At 42.8% G+C, this 23,042-nt stretch overlaps 2 protein-coding genes across 18 annotated transcripts in view; one reads left to right on the top strand and one right to left on the bottom strand.

The window, feature by feature from the left end:
* Positions 1-23,042, top strand: part of LOC119015471 (gamma-aminobutyric acid receptor subunit alpha-5-like) — a 184,128-nt gene that overhangs the window by 50,583 nt on the left and 110,503 nt on the right. For 8 of the 13 annotated variants that reach the window (XR_005073356.1, XM_037091462.1, XM_037091466.1 and 5 more), the window contains 6 exons: positions 10,401-10,875; positions 11,506-11,587; positions 12,343-12,464; positions 14,227-14,294; positions 15,492-15,712; positions 22,370-22,452. Coding sequence is in view for 12 of the 13 variants with exons in the window: in XM_037091462.1 (XP_036947357.1) it covers positions 10,857-10,875; positions 11,506-11,587; positions 12,343-12,464; positions 14,227-14,294; positions 15,492-15,712; positions 22,370-22,452 (595 nt within the window). In the remaining variant the exon portion in view is untranslated. Of the gene's footprint in view, positions 1-8,775; positions 8,905-9,040; positions 9,176-10,331; positions 10,876-11,505; positions 11,588-12,342; positions 12,465-12,547; positions 12,681-14,226; positions 14,295-15,491; positions 15,713-22,369; positions 22,453-23,042 lie in introns of those variants that run through there. The other 5 variants (XM_037091467.1, XM_037091464.1, XM_037091465.1 and 2 more) reach the window with 5 other exon arrangements.
* LOC119015478 (gamma-aminobutyric acid receptor subunit beta-3-like) overlaps positions 1-23,042 on the bottom strand; it is a 69,132-nt gene that overhangs the window by 33,623 nt on the left and 12,467 nt on the right. For 2 of the 5 annotated variants that reach the window (XM_037091499.1, XM_037091500.1), the window contains exons 2-4: positions 8,177-8,224; positions 6,024-6,115; positions 5,815-5,882 (exon numbers count right to left, since the gene is read on the bottom strand). In XM_037091499.1, the coding sequence (XP_036947394.1) occupies positions 5,815-5,882; positions 6,024-6,115; positions 8,177-8,224 (208 nt within the window). Of the gene's footprint in view, positions 1-5,814; positions 5,883-6,023; positions 6,116-6,261; positions 6,878-8,176; positions 8,225-8,601; positions 8,720-23,042 lie in introns of those variants that run through there. The other 3 variants (XM_037091502.1, XM_037091504.1, XM_037091501.1) reach the window with 3 other exon arrangements.

Below are 23,042 nucleotides of genomic sequence, written 5' to 3' on the forward strand. Positions count from 1 at the left end.
TTAAACGTCATATATCTGCTGCATCCATCACAATAAGTGGAAATCGGACTGTTGACTGATGACCTTTTTACCAACCCCCATCATAAATCTGGCTCATAGTTTACCTGCCCCTTTTTATTTGCCACAACATAACGGCTGCTTGAGTGGCACCGAGAAAGGAAATGAGGCCGGCGCCTGTCAGTTTTTTTTTAGATTCCCCAGACCAATAATGCAGCGTCTTAAAGGTGCACGCGACTCAGTGTCTGTTATCATGACGGGACTGTAGATCTAGAACTGGTAGAATGGGCATTCACACCCCACCTTCAATTCATGGGTCCTTTCGGTGGAAAACCAGGAAGTGCCCACTCTGGTTATTCTAAGTCTTAGCGATCATCACTTCATCCTACAGCTCGCTCTCTCCTGAGGCCAATTACATTCCATCAGGCAGGAAGCCGGATGCCGGATAAAAGACATGGGGGTATATTAAGCCACACTCAGTGCACAGAGAAAAGATATGCTCTTTTTCATAGCTGGAAGACCTATATAAGATAATTAGGGTGACACAGTTTGTGCATTGGCAACATCTGATTCCAGGATATGCAGGAGGGTGCCCGGCCTATGGGACCCCTCAATGATTGTGTCACACCTATAGAAGGGACATTTGGCTGATGTCGTGTTGGCTGATGTCACCTGAATGCAGGCGTATGTAAAAAAGGATAATAAAACAAAACTTGAGAATTGAAACAAATAAACCAAAGGGGAGCCAGTTTTTTGGGTTTTATCTAACAAATGAAAATCCCAAAAGCAAAACAGAGGCTGATGCAACATTCGGAGAAAGAGAGATCTCTCACCTCTCCATAATGACAGATTTTTTGTCTTTCTGACACCCACGCGCAGCCGTGGGCGTACGGATGACGAGCCCGTTCAGCCTGCTCCTGCAAACTACATTCGCAGAGCAAACTCTGACCAGCTCGCTGCACGAGGAGGTCTGCCTTTATTGTGCCGTAATTGAATCCCGCTGAAATTATCGTGACTTTTCACGAGGTGCAGATAATGGCTCGGAATAAAAGGCCCAGATAGCTCTTAGCGCTGAGAATCACACCTCTTTGTCCGTTTCTGCGAGAGAAGGTCAGGATAATAAAAACACGCCTACACACAGTGCCCTTATTTTGTTTTTAAACTTTCTTATTAAGAGTATTACAAAACAGTTTGAATGTAGGCAAACACTGCACTGTCATTTCCACCTCCAAACCCTCCATTAAGCCAATTGTCTGATACCCAAAACCTTTTAATCGTCTCTGAGTAGGACTGCAGAGCAGCGCTCACAAGTGACACTTCTTTTGTCCAAGTGATCCCTTCCTACAATAACTTTCCAAGTGAGCACAGCCTCAGCGCACATAATCTATTTTGCTGTTGCTCTGATCTTGTCCTAGTATGTGTTTCTCATCAGCAGAGCCCCCCCCGGCACGCTGCAAACAAACCTCAGAGGTAATTAGTGCACCTTTCTCAGACGCTTCAGCATCTGCTGGTTGCGGGAGCTCGCGCTCCGCAAAGGCTTCAGAGTTGCTGCCTGACTCGACCTGCCCCACCAGGTGGATCCTTTGGAGGAGCCAGATGCCGCGTTCACTCACCGTCTTGCGGGCTCGCGGGGTATTTTGATCAGCTTCCCAACCTCCTCTCTCTGCCTCGCATCTTCCATCCCTCGCCCTCTCTGCGCTCTCCGTGCTTTGCTCTCACTCAATAAATCGTTAGATCTTATAGTTCCCCGCTTCCCTTCATGTCTCAAGTCTGTTGATCTGATGATCAACATCTGATCTGCCCAAGTGTTGTGTCCAGGGAAATTCAAAGAATCAACTCTGGCAGGGGTGTTGATGAAACAAATTCCCACTGCATGTCAAGTTGAAGTGGAAATTTGTGTGGTATAGAGGTCAAGAGAATATAAAGTGAGATGCAGCAAACAGCAAACACAGGTCCACTTTGGAAGTTATCATCAATATTAGGATTAAGGGACTACACAAATGGTTTGACTCAAAGCTTGACTCTCATAAACTCATTTAAATGTATTATTCTCCACCAATTTAACCCATCAAAGTCTGTTTACACTGGGAAGTACTAGCATATGTGAGAAACATATATATTTAAAGGCTTCCATGCCTCCAGACGAAGCAGCAAGATATTTGAGAAATGGCCTCGAGTGAGTCAGTGTCAGTGGATCTGAAAACTATACAAGTATTGTGACGAAATTAATCTTGGGGGAGAGGTTACATGATTGGGGCTACCACAACACTCAAGAAACTCTGACTGATCATTAATCAAGTTGCATTGTGGGTAATGCGTAACGTTATAACAGGAATGCCTGTAATGGAAAGGTTCATAGCTCTGGTTGTTTTCCATCAAGTCTGAATCTTTTTTTACAGTTTGAGTCCGACAGTGTTAAGTTGTGCCGAATAAGTTGAGTACTGGAATTATGATTTTCAAAGTGGTGAGAAAATGCCCACATTAGGAGAAATGAGCTAGTTCTAACAAAGTAGTGACTGTTCTAGCTTGTCTCCATTTTTGAAGTAGTAAATGAAAGGCCACATTATAATAGAGACCACCAGTCTATGTACGAATTTCTGTTAAAAAAAAAAAAAATAGCATTTAAGAAACAACAAAGGTATCATAGATGTATTTTGTTGCATATAAATGTACTGGAGTTAGCATACTAACCAGCTAGCTTTGTTTTCGCAGTGCCACTCTGAGCCCCACATAAGGACCGCTATTTGCACGGTTGACTGGCCTTATGGAGTGACAAAACCAATTCTTACATATTTACACACACATATTCAATTTTTTGGTTGATTATGCATTCATTTTTTGCCTCCACTCCCCACTAAGAATTTGTTTACAGTCCCTTATATTGTATTTGAAACTCCTGACCTGCATCGAAGAGGTTTATATGTTTGTTTCCAACCCAGTACAGTGATCAGTCAGTCTTTGTATTGCCTGTGAGATCATTCAGTGGACTCGCACTCATTTCCTGACTTGTCACCTTAACACCCACACCTACTGCCTAACCTTAGCCATTCGCCCCAATTCATCTGCAACTTGAGCCTCTAATGTTCTTTGCCCCTACCACTGCACATCACCACCGCCCCTGAGAATGACCCTTTTTCCTAAACGGCCCTCAGGTGCTTCACTGTCATCCTTTTCTACAGTGGAAGATCTCAAAGCTCACAAACTCAAGCTTCCCTCAGGCACTAAACACTTGTGATTTATTATACAGCGTTGTACCCTTCTGTTCCACTCCATGAAAGGGAGAGAACGTCACATCAACCTTAATATTTGGCAGTATTGTTTTCGCAAATCTGTGCTCCTTGTAGGACAGGCTGAGTCGAATCCAGGCCTCGTTTCAGCGATCGCAAGCAGTATTTGTCCCAATAAACCCTCAACTTTTAAAACTAGTCTCCCAATTGTGCCCGTGGCTCCTACCACCAGACGGGCGAAGTGGATTTAAAGGCTAAAGTTTTATTGAAATGAATGCAGGATGAAGCCTAACAAACTCGAAAATAGTCCTCTTTTTTTTTTTTCCACAACTGAAACAGAGAGCACAGCATTCAGTGTTGCTCTGCGGATAAAGCACGGCACTGTCGCCGTCGGAAACAAAAGCACTCATTATCCGTTTCCTGCTGGATAAATCCCCTCATGCTAAAGCCACAGACGGTCCCGGCATTGGATGAAAAGCACGCACCAAATGTCAAACGACGGTGCAAAAAATAACAAACAGCTTGACCGGGCTTGTTTTGGCTCCGGCACTGGACGGTGGCCAGCGACTGTCCATCCAGCAAGTGCAGACTCACATGTGCAAGTCCCTCGGTGCACCGGTGGCGATGAGAAACGGACCTAATTAATTATCAGTTCAAGTGTGAATCTCGGCTTGTTTGATTCCCAGGTTCATCTGCTTGCCTCTGCATGATCTGTGGAGAATAGCCTAGCTGGCTTGCCATTCAGTGTTAGCGACTCAACCGCCGGAAAATAAAGCCTATAGCATGGATCACAAAGCCTCTGCTAAAACCATGCATACCAGGGCTCCACCAGGACATAATCATGGTGCACCGAAATATACATTTCAGCTGAATTTAATGTAAAGATGGTAAACAGGAATAAAGATCATTTCTTCATTTAGATCCCAGCGCATGCATCAAGAAATGTTTGTCACTGTATGAAAGCCAAGAGCAGCCAGCCTCTCCTCATGACATTTTAATGGGTTTTATTTGAATTTAATACAAAGCTGAACTTTCACAATTAACACTGTAGTGCCATAATAACTTAACTTTGGTCAGCACATTGATTTACAAGTCATTTGAAATGACATTCAAATATGTCTTGGGAGAAGCATAATGCCACCTTAATGTGATGAAAAAACATATCAGCAAAACACTGATGAGATAAGACATTGCCATACCTAAATAACGAAATATAACGGTTCACAAAACAACTTTTTTTACAATGTGACTGCTGGAAAGCACCAACGACCAGCATGTGGGACCTTCGGCTTCAGGTGCTCAACAGTGCTGAGGTTTATGCACCACAGCTACTTGGTAGGGTTAAGGGTTGGGGAGATCACTGTTTGGGTGAGTACTTACTTAACTTAGGTCATGTTATGTAGCTTAGTTTCAAACGGAACACGAAAAGAACATCCAAAAAGAAATGTCAAAAATTTGATGTCAAAAAATGTTCCGGCTTCTAACATGTTGCAGCTTTTGATGTTTTCTATGATCTTTGGGTTTCGGACTGTTGATATTTTACAGACTTGATTGATTTCTCTTGAAAATAATCAGCAGATCAATAAGAATAAAAATGGCCGTTGGTTGCGGGGGGGGGTCTTGACATTGTTCCAACCCAGAGCGTGAGACCATAAAAGCCAAAAGCCTGCGGTCACCTGCTGAAGAAAACTATTGAGTCGTTACTATTGATCAGCGCCCACGCACATGCACACACCTCCCACCGGATAAACACTGATTTACCAACATGGCGCAGTAAAAAAAAATCTTGCCCTTTTTTTTTTTTGCTCTTTGGAAGATCTGATCAATAAGGAAAGCAACATTATAGGTGTGAAAAGATCTTGATGCGTGATGGTGAACACACAAAGAGGTCGAGGTGGTTTTGCTGACCTGAGTCTGACTCCTGATGGCTGCTGTGCTTTAGTGGCTGTGTTGTGGAAGCCTATGGGCTCAGCGGCCATCATCTCCTAATAAAAAGCAATGATTGTGACACCTACACTGTGTCGGATTAGAGTCAGAGGTGTTGATCTGGAATCAGCGATCGCGGGGGCCTTGAGGGTGAACCCAAACCTGACTAGGAACAATTTCACCTGAACTCTGAAAATCTGGTTTTCTCGCCTGCTCCCGAGTGCAATTTGGGTCATCGTCTGCTGATTATTTTAAGAAACAATAGCCTGAAGTTACTCCCTTTTGCATGTGTCAACACATGGGCGAGAGCCGGGCCGTCTGGGCTTCACAAATTAGCCAAAAATCCAATCAGAGCTCGCCTGATAGCTGGAGGGGGGGGGGCGCGCCTCCTGGGAAGACGCTCCCTGGAAAACACTCTCGACTGTGGCTCCGGAGGTTAACAAGCCGAGCGAAAGTGAGCGTGGAGCCGGGTGGACTGTTTTTTTTCTCCCTCGTGCTCAGTGTGTTGCATGCGAGGTGAAGATAAAGAGGCTTTACGCTTTACAGGAAACCCAGCCCCATTCATCCCAGCTGCACATAATGGAGGGGGGGGTTTAACATCTGTACTTGGGAATCATGCTGATGTTGGACACCAGTGCACAAGGGGTGTGTAACATCCACTCACCATGTTGACTTCTGACACCATGTCTATGCTGGCCACGTCTATGCTCATGCCGACCGCAACTGGGGCCCCTGGAAGAGGTCAGAAGAGCAGAATTATGGGCACAGGCCCCTCTACGCCTGATAACAACACTGGTGGATGGCGGCAAAAATAAAGCAGGGGAGGGAAAAATGACAATGGAGAATAAGATGGTGAATAAGATGGGCACATACCTCCAAAGTCCGGCCTCAGTCGGATGTCATACCCCTTCAGGAGTTTATCTACCGTCTCCTTCACAAATGACATGTTGCCCGGTTCATTGACGCTGGAAAAAGGCAGACAAGAGGGAGGGGGGGGGACACATCACCTTGGCTCCTGAATCAATCAGCAGGGGCAATAACCTTGACTTCTTCTCCCCAAATGACACACACAGACAAAAAAAAAAAAAAAAAAAAAAAAAAGCAAACTCACCTTTTCGCGCAACACACAATCGAACCGACAACCAGTACGGACAAGACGCGAAACTGACGGACCCCGTGCAAAGCAAACATCACCTTTTCTTTCTGTCTGATTTCCCTTTTTTCCCCCCTCGTTGTTTACAACCGCACCAGCAGCACCACCACCACCAGCAGCAGGAGAAGAAGAAGAAGCAGAGCTCCCCCCTCCTCCTCCGACCTCAATCAACAGTGGAGACGGTTCCGGACGCTCCTCGGATCAGAGTAAATCCATTGATTGCCCAAAAGGAAGGAAAGAGGGGGGGAGAAGAAGAAGGGAAAAAAAAGTCGAGGCGGAGGAGGAGGAGAAAAAGTCAGCAGCGAGCCGCGGACGGAGTTGACATGGCCTCTCTCCCTGTGCGCGCTGGATCGTGGCTCCGCGGTTCTCCTGGCGCGTCTGGCTGCTGCGAGCAGGAGAGGCTGAAGCGCATATTGATGAGGAGGGACGCTGCTGCTGGTGGCGGTGAAGGCACTCCGCTCGTTCAAGTCAGAGACGGAGCCCGACACTTCCACACTATAAAAAATGTAGCCACCAGTAGCTGCAGCACGGTCTGTGTACCCAGGGGGATGTTGGGGGTTATTATATGTGGAGGGGAAATATCCCAGCAGGGAAAGTGTTGGGCTCAGTTTCCCATGTGAATCAACTGGTTTCTCCTGTAAAACGTGGTGAATATGGATGTTTTAAAGGGTCACTCAAGCTAATTATCATTTCCCTGGACTCACAAGACACTTAAAAAAAAAAAGCAAGGATGATACTCAAGAGATATCCTGACTCTATACCCAGTAGTATGCCCCCAGCTTAAAAAAAACACTGTATCCTACATTTCCCATAATGCAGCATTCCAATATACTCTTCCTAAGTGGTGAATGATCATCTTTTTGTAATGCAGGCTTTGGGTTTAAAATTTGAAGCCTCAAGCTCGATTCAGGATAACCTCGATGACATCACTGGAGTAGTTTCTGATGACATCATCGGGGTCATTTTGGAAAAAAACGGCATGATGGAAAAGCAGGTACTTCCCATGATGCCCGTTTACTGTAAATTATTTTAAAAATGTAATAGTTTTTTACAAGTGAGATAAATTAAAATGTTTAAATTAAAGGCAGTTAAAGGGGCACTGCGTAGTTTTGGAGGGGAAATGCAAACTATGAGATTTAATATTTACAATAATTATGAGGTAATAATAGTGTCAGAAGTATTTACCTTTAATAAGCTGGTCTGAGGATAAAACAAGGTCCTCAGAACACTGTTTGAAGGTGGAAAGGTGGCAGGGTCCGCCACATTAACAAAGTAAAACAGTATGAAATTATGTTGTCCTTCAAGGTTGTTTATTTGGGCATAAGAAAGAGTCAATGAAGATTTCTCTCTTCTGATTAAAACATATTTACCTAATGGTACAGAATGGCATTCACTCTAGAGGTCATAAGACAGGCCACCATTTCTTGAAAACAATTTATTTTCTCATGAAGAAATACATTTTAACACTGATCATTGACACCAAACTCTCTTTTTCACACTCGCATTTTTTACAGTGCTCCTCACACCATCCGCGCCAATCCCCTTCCCCCGTGGTTCCTATAAAAATGGCGGGACCTGAGCAGTATCGAGCAGGGGGGGCGGGCTGCCTTCCTCAACCCATTCATCGATGCTTGTGATTGATTGGCCAGTTGATCGCATGTAATGGCCTCCTTCTCCTTATCAAGAAAAAAAAACTCCACGTGGCTCCACATTAATAATTCAGGTTTTTGGGGGGAAAGTCGTCAGGATTCCCGTGGATAATTGGGACCGCGTGCGTGCTTCTGTGCGGGCGCGCGACACACACACACACACATAGTGGGGGCGACATTAATAAATGAAGAATGTGTGTGTTTTGTATTGTGACATCTCCTACCTCGTGTCATAGATGGCGAACAACTTCTTGTTTCCGTCAACAGCGTTCCTGGAAGAACAGGGGTGATGACATCATTAATAATTAAGTAGGGTTTAACCAATGAAGACAGCCAGAGGCGAGTGATTGCTCATTAACATAAACAAACATCTTCATCGAGGACAGATTTCTTCCTGTTGTAATTTGAATGAATGACGTGCGAAGTGTGTTGTTGTTGTTGTTGTTGTTGTTGTTGGTTCGACCCTGCCTGGCCGTGTTGTGTTGTATTGTGTTGTATTGTGTTAAGTGATGTGTGTGTAGCTGCTGTTAAATCATCAGTAAATCATGAATGTGGGGGGAATTATTGACAGGCAGTCGATTCCCCTCTCTCTCTCTCTCTCTCTCTCTCTCTCTCTCTCTCTCTCTCTCACACACACACACACACACACCTCCGTATCGTTTCTGCCCCCCTTCCCCTCATGCGCTTCCCGGCCGGTCACCCCCCTCTCTCTCCGCGGGGGAGCTGTCCGTATCAGGCGCGGTGCTGAAAGGGGAACAAGACGGCCGTTTCCTCACACACGTCCGCAGACTTTGCATCTCCAGACGGAGCAAAGACAAACTGCGGGGAGGTTAAATATCAGACACTAATTACCGTCGACGAAACATGGAGCTCGGCTACCCTCTTATGGCAACCGTCAGGATGAGAACAAGTTTGGGTTTGAGACTTCACTGAGGCGGGTTGTTGTTGTGAGGTGCAGATTCATAACTCGGGACTGTTGTTTTTTGTATCATTTCACTCAATATGTATTCCAGGTTTCATATTTAATGTCTCTTCTGGCCTCTTCATACGCACATGAAGCTGGCCAGTCACCCCATTAGCAGCTGGAGGGAATAATTACACCAGAGCATGAAGTAGATTTGGCTTCTCAGTTGTTGCTGGGTTTTTGGGTTTCCCCCCGTGCACATTTTATTTTGTGTACGCCAGTGAGTCCTAGTCAGAGGTCTTCTCCAGTTCTGCAGGGGGTAAGTTTCTCTTAGATGGGGAAATTACTGAGCAAAGGCTAGCTCAGCTAATTATAGGAATTATATAAGTAAGTAAGTAGTAACTTTAGCTATGTGGAAGCTAACCATAGCTAGTAAGCTAGCAGATAACAGGAAGCTAAAAGTATTCTTGAAACCGTCAGCGAATGAACAAAAAGGGGAAATAACTGCCTAAAAGTAAATGGGTTTCTAAAAGTATTGGATAAACATTTAAAATAGCTGGACGAAATAACTTAAAAATAAAAGTGAGCATAATTCTTAGCTAAATGGTTGAAATGGTTAGCTGAAAGTAGCCCTGACATGTAACTTTAAACGGTTGAAAGGTTTAGCTATTAGCTATTAAAATAGCTTAAAGTAGGCTAATACCTTGAATGATGGTTGAAAAGGTTAACTAAATAACTGTTAATAACTAGATAACTGTTAGCTAAATTCTTTAAATGGGTAGCTAAGCTAAAGGCAGTATTAAATAAAAAGGCGAAAATGGAAATGAAATGATAAACTGATAAACATTTAACATGGCTAGAAGTAATAGCTTAATAGATGCGTGGTTGACACAGCTGGTATTAGCTAGATAAACATTTAATATAGCTAATGTAAGCATAATACTTGTTTAAAATTGCGCAGTTGTTAGCCAAAATGATTAGTTTGCTAATTGTTGAAATAACTTCGGCATTGAGGAACTTAAGGGGTAAACGTTTTTAATAGGCTGATAAAAAATTAATGACTGGAAGCAATGTAGCCCATAAAAGGTTAATGTTGATAAGTTAGGTAAATCAATGAACCAACAGTTGAATGACTTGACTTAAGGTAATGGCCAGTTAGCCTAGAGGAAATGGCTAGCCTTACTTGTATATTCAATGACCTTTAGCTCGGCTAAAAGTATACATGAATGACTTATTCAGCCTAGCTAAACTCTGCTTTAGCTGTGTGAAACATAAAGGCTTTCTGAATATGTGGCGGTGTTGAATGACATTCAGTTTATGGATATGGCAGGTACAGTAACCTCCTCTCTTACAGACAACACAGCGACAGGCTTTTAAAAACCCGCACCTGATTTTGTTCACATCTGACTCCCCCCCACCCCCCACCTTCCTCCATCTCCTCCACCACCACCTCCTCCTCCTCCTCCTCCTCTCAGCCCTCCAATGGGGAGCACCTATTATCAGATTATTAGCCTCCGCTGCAGCACTTCATTTCTCTCGCACAGGCAGTAGGCGGCGGAACACAAGAGGCGGAATAAAACAGGTGATGTTGAGTGAGCCCGGTGTGCCCCCCCGTCGAGGCTGCTGCTGCTGCCGCTGCTGCTGCTGCTGCTGCTGCTGCTGGCGGGCTGGAGCGAGGAGGCAGCCCGTGTGATGCCGCTGCTGCAACACCTCTGGAGGCAGGATGCAGGAGACGCGGTGCGGCAGGCACTGAGCAACCCCGAGGAAGAGGCGGCGTTAGCCTATAGGAGGAGGCGAGCAGACAGACTACTACAGCACCGCCTGATGGGGAACCGCTGACTGAGAGAGAGCGAGAGAGAGAGAGAGAGAGAGGGAGGCGAAGGAGAAAGAAGGAGGGGGAGACAACCGACGAAGCCCCCCCGTGATCGTCCAGTTTCAGCACGGCCGACAGAGACCTCCAGCCCCTCCAGTCGCTGCTTGAGGAGGGGGGAAATTAAACCATGGTGGCTCTGCATTCAGGTAACCCCCCCTTTATTTAACCTCCTTCTTCTAATGGCAACTGGGAATGGGAATGAGATTCATGTTTGTTTGTTTTTCGGTGATGGAGAGAGTGGGGGGGAAAGGTGATGTTGGGGTGGTGGGGGATATGGAGAGGTGTGTGTGTGTGTGTGGCCCAATATATTGTAATGTTCCAAATGCAATGCATGGAGGGGATCACATTGCAGGAGACAGTCTGCCTCCGTTTGTGTTTGTCTTTATCTGTAGATATCCCAGCCCTGTGTAGTGTGTGTGTGTGTGTGTGTGTGTGTGTGTGTGTGTGTGTGTGTGTGTGTGTGTGTGTGTGTGTGTGTATGAGAGGCAGATGTTTTGGATGTGGAAGAGTTGCAGATTGCAGCCTCATTGAGCAGAGATTGTCCCGCCGCTTGATTCAGTGATTCCTTGTAACGGTCCGCCTCTGTATGCAGCCGGGGTGAAGAGTTTCTTTGTGCCTGAGCCGGATCGCTTTCTTGCTCATACAGAAGAGGAGAGTGAAACCTGTATTTGTGTTTCTGGCTGTGAGGATTTTGTGATGCATTTTCTTTTTTTCTCTCTCTCTCTCTCTCTCTCTCTCTCTCTCTCTCTTTCCCTGCATGTGGATGTGTGTCACAGCTCCCAACAACAAAGTGGGCAGATTTTCAGTCATGGCAAGGCTCATCCTTTCCCTCCTGCTCCTGTGCGAATGCCAAAATAGGTAAACTAAAAGGCTAAACATGTGTGGAACAGTAGCTGAAAACCTATTGAGCAGCAGCACAAGTCTCCTTACTACAAAATGTCTACAAAGATGTTTATTTATTTATTTTTTTTTGGGGGGGGGCTCCAGCGGCAATTTTGCAAATGAAACTCTTGGACATTCATACTTATGTCTGCTGAAGATATCCTGCCAGCTCTGCCCTCCTCTCTGTGATTGATCGTGTATCCGAGCTGCACTCTGCTACAGTCCCTCGCTTAAGTGGCTGTCCTGCACTCAAGAAAAGCAAGGGGGGGTAAAAAAAAAAGGGGGGGGGGGATCTTTGGCAACACTGTCCGTAAATCATTGGAATTGTCCACTTTCATTTGAGTAGATCAATGTCTTTTAGATCACATGTTCAAACCCGGCTTGTAACCTTGTCTCCTCGTGGTAATTCCTCCTCATGAACACAGTGTTCTTTATAAGAAAAGAGAATAGGGGTAATCTTCCTCATTCTCTAGCTGCAGAGAGCATAATGCCGAGCTTCCTGCAATATTTAGAGGGGGAACTCATTTGTTTATATTTGGATCACATGTCAAAGCCTTAATTATCTCCACTGGTAGTTGAAAGCGCTACTTATGTTCAATAATTAATCACAACAAGTCTGTCCTTAACGCCGCAAGCTAATTAATCACAATAACCGTGTCCGGTTTGACGTCCTGTGCTTTAACTAATGCCTGGATTGTGTTTGTCCTCTTTGCTTCCGTGTTTCCTCCTAGTCTCTGCCAGACCTCCGAGGCTCAGAAGGAGGCGGCCGCCAATGACAACAGCACAGTTTTCACCAGGATCCTGGATGGGCTCCTCGACGGATACGACAACAGGCTCCGGCCTGGGCTCGGAGGTTTGCAGAGGACACTGTTTTGTACATTTCAAATTCTCGCTTGAAACGTCAGAGCCATTAATCTTAGATTTCTAATGTCATAGTGCCACAGTCTAACCTCCCAGTGTGCCATCCTAACCCGCCAACCTGGACTCCACAATGGGAGGCCCACGCTCCCTGCTGCGATTTCACGCACTGATTCCTGAGGAAATGCTGCTAAATCTGGCATATACAGAGGTAGAAGCTGTGCGAGCAGATGTTAAGTTTGCTCCTGTGTCAGCTCAGGTGAAAGGACACACATGTCATCAGATGAGGCGAGGAGGATCGTGAATGCATGTGGTCTTCTCTCGTAGGTAACCATGGCAGGGAGAGTAAATCAATCAAGTAATCTTCAACACAGTGCGCTGAGGTGTTTTATTCACGATCTTCACCCTGGCAACAGGAGATAACCCTGAGAGCTGACAAATTGCCATTCAAAGATGGATATTTTCTTTTCTAAAGGCTCGAGTGCAATGAAAGCTTTTCATTTTCGCCAATCCCTCACCGCCTCGTTCTCTAATGGCTCAACATTTACTGTGTTCTGTATTCTGTTGATTTCCAACCAGCTTCTTTAGTTTTGTCCTCACAACACTGGTCCCCATTTCACTATGTTTCCCGCATACATACCGTACTCGTCCCATAATGAGAAGAAACAAGGCTTCTTCGTGTCGAATGGCTGATGTGTCATGGCAAAAGCCCGCTCTCACATCGTGGTAACGGTTGCTACCCTTGACAAGAGGGCCTATAAATACATCCCAGAAAAACATTCAGGCCTTCATTCAGCATTCAACAAGCTGCACTCCACAGCATGACCCAATCCCAGCTCGCCAGGGAAAATTTATATGCATAGAGGAGATTGTGTTGGCTTTGTCCGGTGCAAATGACAAAAATAACATGCTACCTTGTCCACGTCACCTTCAGAGGAAATATATGAGAAGTCATGATTGTGAAAGCACTGGCTTCCTCTGTCACCGCAACTGATGTGGGCATTTTAACGCCAATATTGGTCTTGAGCACTAATTTTCTTCCCAAATATTGTCATAATATTTCATTTCATAATAAGCCACAATTGTTTTTCCTTCTAAATGTTCAAGGTGTAAAAGCCTCGAAATCTAAATTAGTCGACAAGTGGGGAACAATTTAGATTATTTTAACGTTTTTTTTAAATGTCATTTTATGTCATTGTAAGTTGAATATCTTTTGGGTTTTTAGTGTTAGACAAAACAAGACAATTGAAGATGTCATCTCATACTAAGACTAAATGATTAGTCAGTAAATCTAAAAATCGGTAGCACACTACAAAATGTTTAAATCTTACCAAGTAGATTTGTCTAATTCACTATCACTAGAATCACCTAGAAGGTATAAATTTCAGGGGGATAAATTGGGTTGTTATTCTTGTAATGGGTAAAGAAACTCTACCAGTGGATCAAGCAAGAGACATCATGTAATTTATTGTTTTTAACTTAGTTTTAAAGTGGCATTTTTTACAGTATCAGCCCCAGAAAAGATGCCACTGAGCAGTTAGAATGCATTGTAGAAAGTGTCATTTTTATGTCAGTTTGAACAGATATTTTATGCGGCCGTGGTCAGGAAAGATCCTCCCATATCTGAGGGGGAAGTCACTGACTTGTTGCTGGTTCATATTTAAGAAAGTAACTGTGTATCTGTCTTATATCGGCCCAGCTAAAATTCACTGCTTTTCATGATCTTTTATGAGCTCAACTGTTCTCTCTCTCTACAGAGAATGTCACAGAGATCAAGACGAATATTTTCGTCACCAGCTTCGGCCCAGTGTCTGACACAGAGATGGTGAGTTGATCTGCAGTAAACACTGTAGATACACGTTGCTGGACAAATTCAAACACACATGTCTCCAAAGTTTCGCCAGACAACTGTCGTTATTTTTAGATGGAATCATTATATTTACATTTCATGAGACTGACAGTGCTGCTCCCGCTTCTCCTGCTGCAGCTACACTCATGTCTGTCTTTGAAGACTGACTCTTCTTAAGTGTAAATGAGACAAAATGAATGCTGACGACATAAACATTTAAGATTTGATGCGATGTGGCTGGTCCGATCCAACGTGTACCAAATGATCCATCCCTTTTTTATTAATGTATTCTCTCATGAACTACACGGTTCCACCTGGGCAGTCGAATGCATTAAGTCCCCTCCTTCATTAAATCTTCTATTACACCCTGGCACACTTTGACACAGCAGTGATCAAACTTGCCACTTCCCTATAATTGACTTGAAAAAGGTATTGACAGGGGCGGAAGATTGATTAATGAATTGTAGCAAGAGATTTGAGCCTTTTTTGCGGTCCATAAAAGCTTCCATGTCGGTCTGCTAACAGCGTCATTATCCTGTGGGAAGGACTGTTTTCTTGTACATTTGAAGCTTTTTTTCTTTTTTAAGCATGAAATGTGTCAATATTTCACACACGAGCCAGTATATGATTGATTCCTACACTGCAATGTTGGATCACCATATCTGTGAAATCTTAGGGGATTTACAAAGGCGTTAAGGAGCTGGGTGCAATGTTAGACCATTTTGTGCTGATTGACGATTTACTGTAAAGATGCTAATTTTCTTTGTAATTAGACAGGAAAATGCCAGAAAAACAACATTCACAGCTCCATTAGGGAAGAATTCTGTATAAATCTGCACCAATCTTATGAGTCTAAACAAGAAATGATGCTGCAACAGTGCTAAGAAGCAGAAACAAGACCTCATCTAACTTTAAATCCTTCTCTTGAGTTGATAGAACCATCTCTTAACACTCCATCCAGTGGAAGATCCTTTGCCTTTGGCATCCCTTCAGCATCTTTTGGGATGTAATGATCACAGAGCAGACAGATTGGTAAACATGAGAGCAGGGTGCAGTTTACTGACAACACATTACAAGGCATCTGGTTCTAAACAGTTGCCTCTTCACTGCTATTTTGGGATAACCGTGCAAAGTCGTCACTCCTTTCCCTCTGAAATGTTTCCTTTGTTTCAGGAGTACACCATAGATGTGTTCTTCCGCCAGAGCTGGAAGGACGAGCGCCTGTGCTTCAAAGGGCCCATGGTGATGCTGCCATTAAACAACCTGCTCGCCAGCAACATCTGGACCCCTGATACCTTCTTCCTTAATGGCAAGAAGTCTATCGCTCACAACATGACCACGCCCAACAAGCTGCTAAGGCTGCAGGATGACGGCACTTTGCTTTACACAATGAGGTAGGTTATAACACAGATGTTCTCCTCTGCTGTGATGTATTCACCCTTTTACCTTCAACAATTTACAGACTCTGAATAATGAACTGCGGGTAAGTGCTTTGCTTCATGACAACCCTAATTATCACCCCCTTTGGTGCCCAAGGTTGGTGGCATTTAGAAATTTCATGAATTTTAGATAGTCACAGAGACGTCCACAGGTTTGCACAGTGCAGAGTTCCAAGGTGGAGATTTTTAATTCCAGTATTTACTCAAACATTAAGTGAAGTGAGTACACCTCCCACTTAGGTGCAGCCTGATTGCAACTAGAGGTTAGGCTTTAAGAGTACATGAAAATGACGAAAACAACTAGCAAGGCCAACATAATTGAAAAGAAAAAGCAGTGAAAGAGCCCCTCAGTGGATGACTCATACTGTATGGGAATAGTGCCACCTAGTGGCCAATTTGACACATTTGATTTGTCCTGGACAAGTTTATATCACAGCAAACATGGCATGTATTTCTGTAAATTCATGTTTTTCTACTTGTTTTTTTTTTCTGTATTCATAATGAGACATTATGGAATACGTATGATATAAATAGCAGCATGAAATGTCTCTTTAAATGTAAAAAAAAAAAAAAAGAAAACTGCAGAGGAAGATCATCCATTATGAAAAGCAGCCTCATTGTGAACTATAGTTTTGGCAGCCATGTAGGGGTAAATCAGAAAAAAAAGACAGACAGAAATAGGCCAACAACCAGATGGTGATCACTCTCAAACTAAACCACCAGTATTTGCACCGAGACAGAGAAATGAAGAAGAAATCTCAGCTTTAAAAATTGGAGGAGGGAGTAACAGTCCTGTGATGGACAAACAGTTGTTTTTGTTTGGAGAAACCACCAGGACTGACTGTGACCTTTGGACCAGAGAATTAGAATAATGCCATGCTTATCCTCAGGAGTTACTGCAGCCGCAGGACTTAAGAGTGACTGTATCACGGATGAGAGCACTCTATCTGATACCAGTAGCACCCACAGGGAGAATAACGCTGGATGGAAGACAGATTATCCATATGCAACCACCCTGACATATATAAATATCCAAGTGTGTATTTATTGGCACGTCGTTGTCATGCACACACACACGAACGCACACTGCCGTTGTCGAGCACATTTTCTGCACTAATCAGTTGTAGTGACACTCAACTTTGACCTCAGGGCTTAACAAGGACAGGATTGCCTGAGAGAGTGTGTGTCTGTCCATTTCTATACGGGTAATGTTATAGAAATCTATGCATACATGTGTTTCTATCTGAAAGTGAAAAAATGTACATGTGTGAGAGAGAAAAATCTTTTCTATAATCTAAAAATGGCAGTGGCAGACTCCCTGTCACAGTTGAAATGAAGTAGCAGTCAGTTGCTTTTAATCGTCTAATTGTTACAGGACTGTGCTTCTCATTAGCAGCGGGGCTTAACCACAGTTGTATTTCTTGCATAAACGCACACTCACACGTGCACACACAGACCATCTGGGTACTCAGAGGTCACTGTTAACTCTACAAAAGCAGCATTTTTCTGTTTATCTTAAGTCCGTTTTTCAGTTTTTTTATCATTAGTGTTGGGAAAAACTGACGACAGTGCAGTGTTTTATCTATCTATACACAACGATGCTGTCATTCTTATGTTTTGTTGACTTCAGCTTTACAGACGCCACTGCTGTAATCGTAAGATAGAATATACATCTCTTTTCTCTTTGAATATTTGTTTTTCATTTCCTTTTACACTTGCCTTAAAGGCTCTGTGGATAGGATTTACCAGGATCTAGGGGCAGAAATGGAGTACCCCATGATGCACCACTGTTTTTCTAATGGGAACAAACCAAACACTGTTGGTCACAATATACAACCTCACTGTGAGATGCTACTAAATGCTATGAACTGCCCCCCATAATGCTAATAAAATCCAATACCTCCTTGCTTTAGATAGAGAAAGAAAACATTTTCTGGAGCAGACCTCTAAAACATCGTTTCGAAACTATGTTTATAGTCATAATGTTAGAAAGTATCAAGGTGTTCTGTATGTTTCTGAAGCTGTTACAGGGACCAGGAAGTTGAGGATCCCTGCCAGAACATTAAGGTTTCATAACAAAAATAGCTGAACCACTGTAAACCAAACAGTATGTGTAGGATCACCATGAGCCGCAACTTCTGGTCAACATGACCAAAACGTTAATTATTTAGAGCTGATATCTCTAAATTCCCTATATAACTGTAGTAATATACATTATTTATGCTTGTGTACAATGAAGATTTATTTGAGAAAACCCTCAGGAATGCTGTGAGCACATACACATTTATTTTTCCAGTATATGGAGCACCACATGTGCACATCCCCATTCACCCAGACAATGCACATGTGTACACACATAGATGCTACTCTGAATACATGTATTATACACATGGGTAAGCAGGCCCATACTGTCCTGTAGGTGAACATGACAAACACTACATCTTCTCTCACACACATTCATTATGTATGTCGTGTTAGCAGAGGCTCCGTTTCTCTACTCTCCCATAAATAAACAGGATTTTGGTGCCACATCATTTGGAAACCATTACACCGAGCAGGGTGGATTCATAGAGGAGATCTCGATGCATTTGTCTCTATGGACAATTCATAAAATGCCCCTCTGACAACCCTCAGAAAGCTTAATGCGTATAAGCTTGCTGGCGGCCCATTATAGCCAGATTGAATGAAATGGACACAGCTTAATTAGCTGGTTGTTATATCTATATTACTGCATTAGGTACAGTTGAGCCATTTTTCATTCCTGCTCCTCGTGTTGGTGTCCTTTCTAATCATTTAAAATAACTAACATACTGACAGTCTGTATACAGCAAGTGTGACCTTTAATGAAATTCCCTTTTTAATCTTGTGTTTAAACACTTGAACATTTTTTTTAAAATAACCCCTTCTCTAATGATAGTGACTGTATGTGATTCAAGGTGGGGGGATCTTTTGAAAAAAGTGCTTGTTAGTGTGTGAGAAGACAGATGGTGGCTCAGTGGTTAATACAGCATAAAGCTCCCAGACTCATAACTCAGCCTTTTTTGTTCTGTCCCGCCTTCCTAAGTTCTCCACTTTTCTGCAAGGTCAGACGTATTGGAAACTTTAGATTTCCCGCAGGTGAGAGGTCCATGTGTTGGTCTGTTTCAGGGCTTTTATCCCTATGATGGACTGCCCTCCACTAAGTCCATATTGGCTGAACAGAACCAGGGGAATCATCTGTTAACACTTTATTTAAAGAGGTGTTCATAGGACTGACACAACACCTGTGATGAACATGAACGAGTCTATGGATGTTTATGACTATTGTCATTTTCTTACTGTATGACAACCAGACAGTAACCAAGACAACAATGTATTTGTTATGACAACCAGACAGTAACCAAGACAACAATGTATTTGTTATGACAACCAGACAGTAACCAAGACAACGATGTATTTGTTACGCCAACCAGACAGTAACCAAGACAACAATGTATTTGTTATGACAACCAGACAGTAACCAAGACAACGATGTATTTGTCATGACAACCAGACAGTAACCAAGACAACGATGTATTTGTCATGACAACCAGACAGTAACCAAGGCAGCGATGTATTTGTTACGCCAACCAGACAGTAACCAAGACAACAATGTATTTGTTACGCTAACCAGACAGTAACCAAGACAACATTGTATTTGTTATGACAACCAGACAGTAACCAAGACAACAATCTATTTGTCATGACAACCAGACGGTAACCAAGACAACAGTGTATTTGTTATGACAACCAGACAGTAACCAAGACACCACAGCTTTTCAATATCTTTGATATGACTCCCTGACATTAACCACGGCTGTGTCCGAAATTCCATACTAACATGCTATTGAGTATGCTAAAACAATGTGCAAGATTTTTAAATCTTAAACTTATGAACCCAACAGGATGTGAGGTGCATACTCTTTCCGGTAAATATTAAAGTATGCAAGCGCTGGACACTACGTCGGCATAGATATCCCACAGTGCAATGCAGCGGTGACGACAACAACAAGACAACAGACAATGGTGGACAGTGACACCGTGGTAACCTCTGCCAACCTCACCTCTACCGGCACCTCTGTGATAATATAACTTTATAATGCAGTCCAGTACAACAACATCACCTAACAAGTTCGCCTGTGGTTCGCATTTATTATTGTGTGGCTTCTTATTGGCTGCCTAACAAGGATTTATTATTAGAATATTATTATTAGATGTATTAAAGAGTATTATTGCGTATTGGCAGTAGAGGTGGGTTACCACAGTTATTTACGCTTCTCAACTGGCAAGAGGCTCTCAGGAAGTGCGTCACTTCTGCACTAAACAGTGCGTCTGAAAAGATGCATACTACTGTTATTCACTCAAAAGTATGTTGAACAATAGTACACATATTGAATGTGTAATGTATAGTATGGAATTTCGGACACAATCCAAGACTACATAATCTGTCATAAACATGTCATAGCAGACCTAGTGGAACAAACTGAAACTATAGCTTCATGTATTAACATTACATTGGACTGCCATGTGTGGTGGGTTTTGACATCGGCTGTCATCAGAACATTTTAATAGTGTCATGAATATTTTCTTAACCACAACTACAGTGGTGAAATTTGCACAAATTTTGGTCATACAGTGTAATTTAGTATGACACGGGAGAAAACAGAGAAGAAGTTCCAAGATGGTTTAGGGAGTTTTACTTGTTTTTACTTGCTAACTAATGCTGATGTTATCTAGCTGCTGTCAGGTATTTAGGTTGGTTATCTAGCAGTACTATTAGTTGGCTCAGCCCTGGGGTACCAATATCAAAATCCAACAAGAAAACCACCTTAGCTCTGTTATTTCCTGTCGTCAACCTGGCAGGCTGTGATGGTCCCAATGTCTAATTTGCTGTTTACCCACCAAGATTAAAATTATAACTGCAAAAGGAAACATAGATTCTGTCTTTAAAGGGAGATCTCCCTAAACCCCAAATTAAAAGCAAGTTATCTTTACATGCATCCCTGCTAATGGAGCAAGGCCACATGAATAATTAGATCATGGTATGATAGCCAACAGCCATGTTCTCATTTATTTATCCTAAAGACACTCTTTCCTCTCCTCCCATACACAATCCTTCAGCTGTTTTTGACACAATAACACAATTGAACAATCCTGCACTGATGTGGAAAGCAAGCTGAGCCCCCCAAACAGTCAACTCTGTGGGGACCAGCAGTAGCCCCTTATCCCACTTTGTTATGCTTGGTTCACTTTAATGATTTAATTGGGGGACCTCCTGGATTAGATTCACACTGTACATGCAGGAGGTTCTGAAGCATAAAAAACAGGACCCAGGAGGATTTTGCCACATCTTGGTGACACAGTTGTTATTCTAGTTCAGTGAAGGAAGAAGAAAAGTACTTCACCTTATTCTGTAGCTAATGCTGAAGTTCCTCATATGCCCCAATGCGTGAAGCAGAAAACCTAAATAAGTGTATGCTTTGGTGCACTGGATTGCACACCACTTAATTCTCCTTTACCCAGCTCATTTACTTCAGTGGATACACATCATCATATCAATGTTTTTACTATTTATTATTATGCATGAATACCCAGGGAGACTTGTTTCAATCTAGGGCAGATAGCTGGGGGGGGGGGACTAACACAACAATGTAATATGATGTGTGTATGCTTGATTTTTATGCTTGATTAACGTCATCTTGCGGTTCTTTCAGGACACTGGGAGGCACTATCATGCCAGCAAAAATGATGACACCTTGTCTGGAATGATTGTGAATGACAGGCAGAGAATCACAATTGAGAAGCTACTGTTGATTGTGTGTGATTGATTTAAATAGACTGATTGAATGAATCTAAACGAAGCTGGCGATAGACTTCAATGCAAAGTCCTTGGCGATTCAGATGCTGTTCATTAGGAAGTAGAGCTGGAATTATGTGTGACATTCACATCTGAATGATCTGGACAGGCAGGGTGATTGGCCAAACAAAATGATAAAGGACTTGCATGAGTGTTTGTCTGTAGGATTGTTTGGAAAAGAGCTTCGCTGTCTGTTTGTGGCGAGACGAATTCAAGAGAAACTCTGTGACCAGCAGATGGTAGTATTGCCACTGTAATAATAGTGATGCTGAGAGAGGGAAATACTGTCATTGCAAGTGTTGTGTATGAAACTGTACCATAATTTTACTGCTATTAGAGAAAAACATCATGATTATGACAGTTTCGTGGTGATCTGACTTTATGGCGCTGATCAAAAAAAGGCAACAATCTCTCTCCCTCATGTGTCTTCTTTTAAATTACACCTCATCCCTCATTTTTATGAGTTCATTTCCTTTTTGAGATTTTTTAATGGCTATTATTGCACAGGTAATAAAGCTGAGCCCTTCCTTTTAACTGTTGCTGGCACCCTGTAATTGCAGTGACAGTAATTGTAGCTGTTCCTGCACTCGTGTTAAGAGATCCAGTTAAAATGTCTAAGGTTAATTAGCAAGTGGAGAAGAAAATAAGACGCTAAGTAACAAATCGTGTATTTGCCCTGTTGCTCATCTACTCCATTTCCCGCAGTTAACGAATATCTTCTATGTGTTTTGCCTCAGACTGACCATATCAGCAGAATGCCCCATGCAGCTGGAGGATTTCCCCATGGATGCACACGCCTGCCCCCTCAAGTTCGGCAGCTGTGAGTGGACTCTACTTTTTATATTCATCTTCGCTATATACTAATTCCAGCGATTATGTGATATCCAGTCCAATGCAGTAAGTTATGCAAAAGTTTAACTTAGATATAGTGGAACAATATGGACTCATTTCAGACAGTGTTCAGATTATTGATAGAATGCTGCTGCAGAGAGTTGAAAAGTCATTGTCTGCTGGAGATTACAGAGTTTGCTTTTCTTACTTTAAATTTATGACTGTCAAGGTCGCTTATACTGAACAGCAAACTACATTTATGGCATAATGCTAAATGCTAAACTATGTTTCAAAGTCATCCGTAACATAGTAAATCTTCACCAATTCTCTAACGTTAAGATACTGGTCAGACCAGACCAAGCTGCAAAACCCTGTGGTACACTGATGTGAGAAATGCTGTGTTTTGTTGCTTATGTTCATGTTAATAAGAACCGAGGCGCCAATCATTATCATTAACTGTAAATGTCCTGTGTGCAGCTTTGTGTAAAAACTGTACTGTTGACAGCAACATTTATACGTTACAATAATAGCTTCAAAATCATGTTGATGGTACAGTGTACTTTATTAGAGTAAATGGTG

Source organism: Acanthopagrus latus, chromosome 24 (assembly GCF_904848185.1).
Source record: "Acanthopagrus latus isolate v.2019 chromosome 24, fAcaLat1.1, whole genome shotgun sequence".
NCBI classification, from domain to species: domain Eukaryota; kingdom Metazoa; phylum Chordata; class Actinopteri; order Spariformes; family Sparidae; genus Acanthopagrus; species Acanthopagrus latus.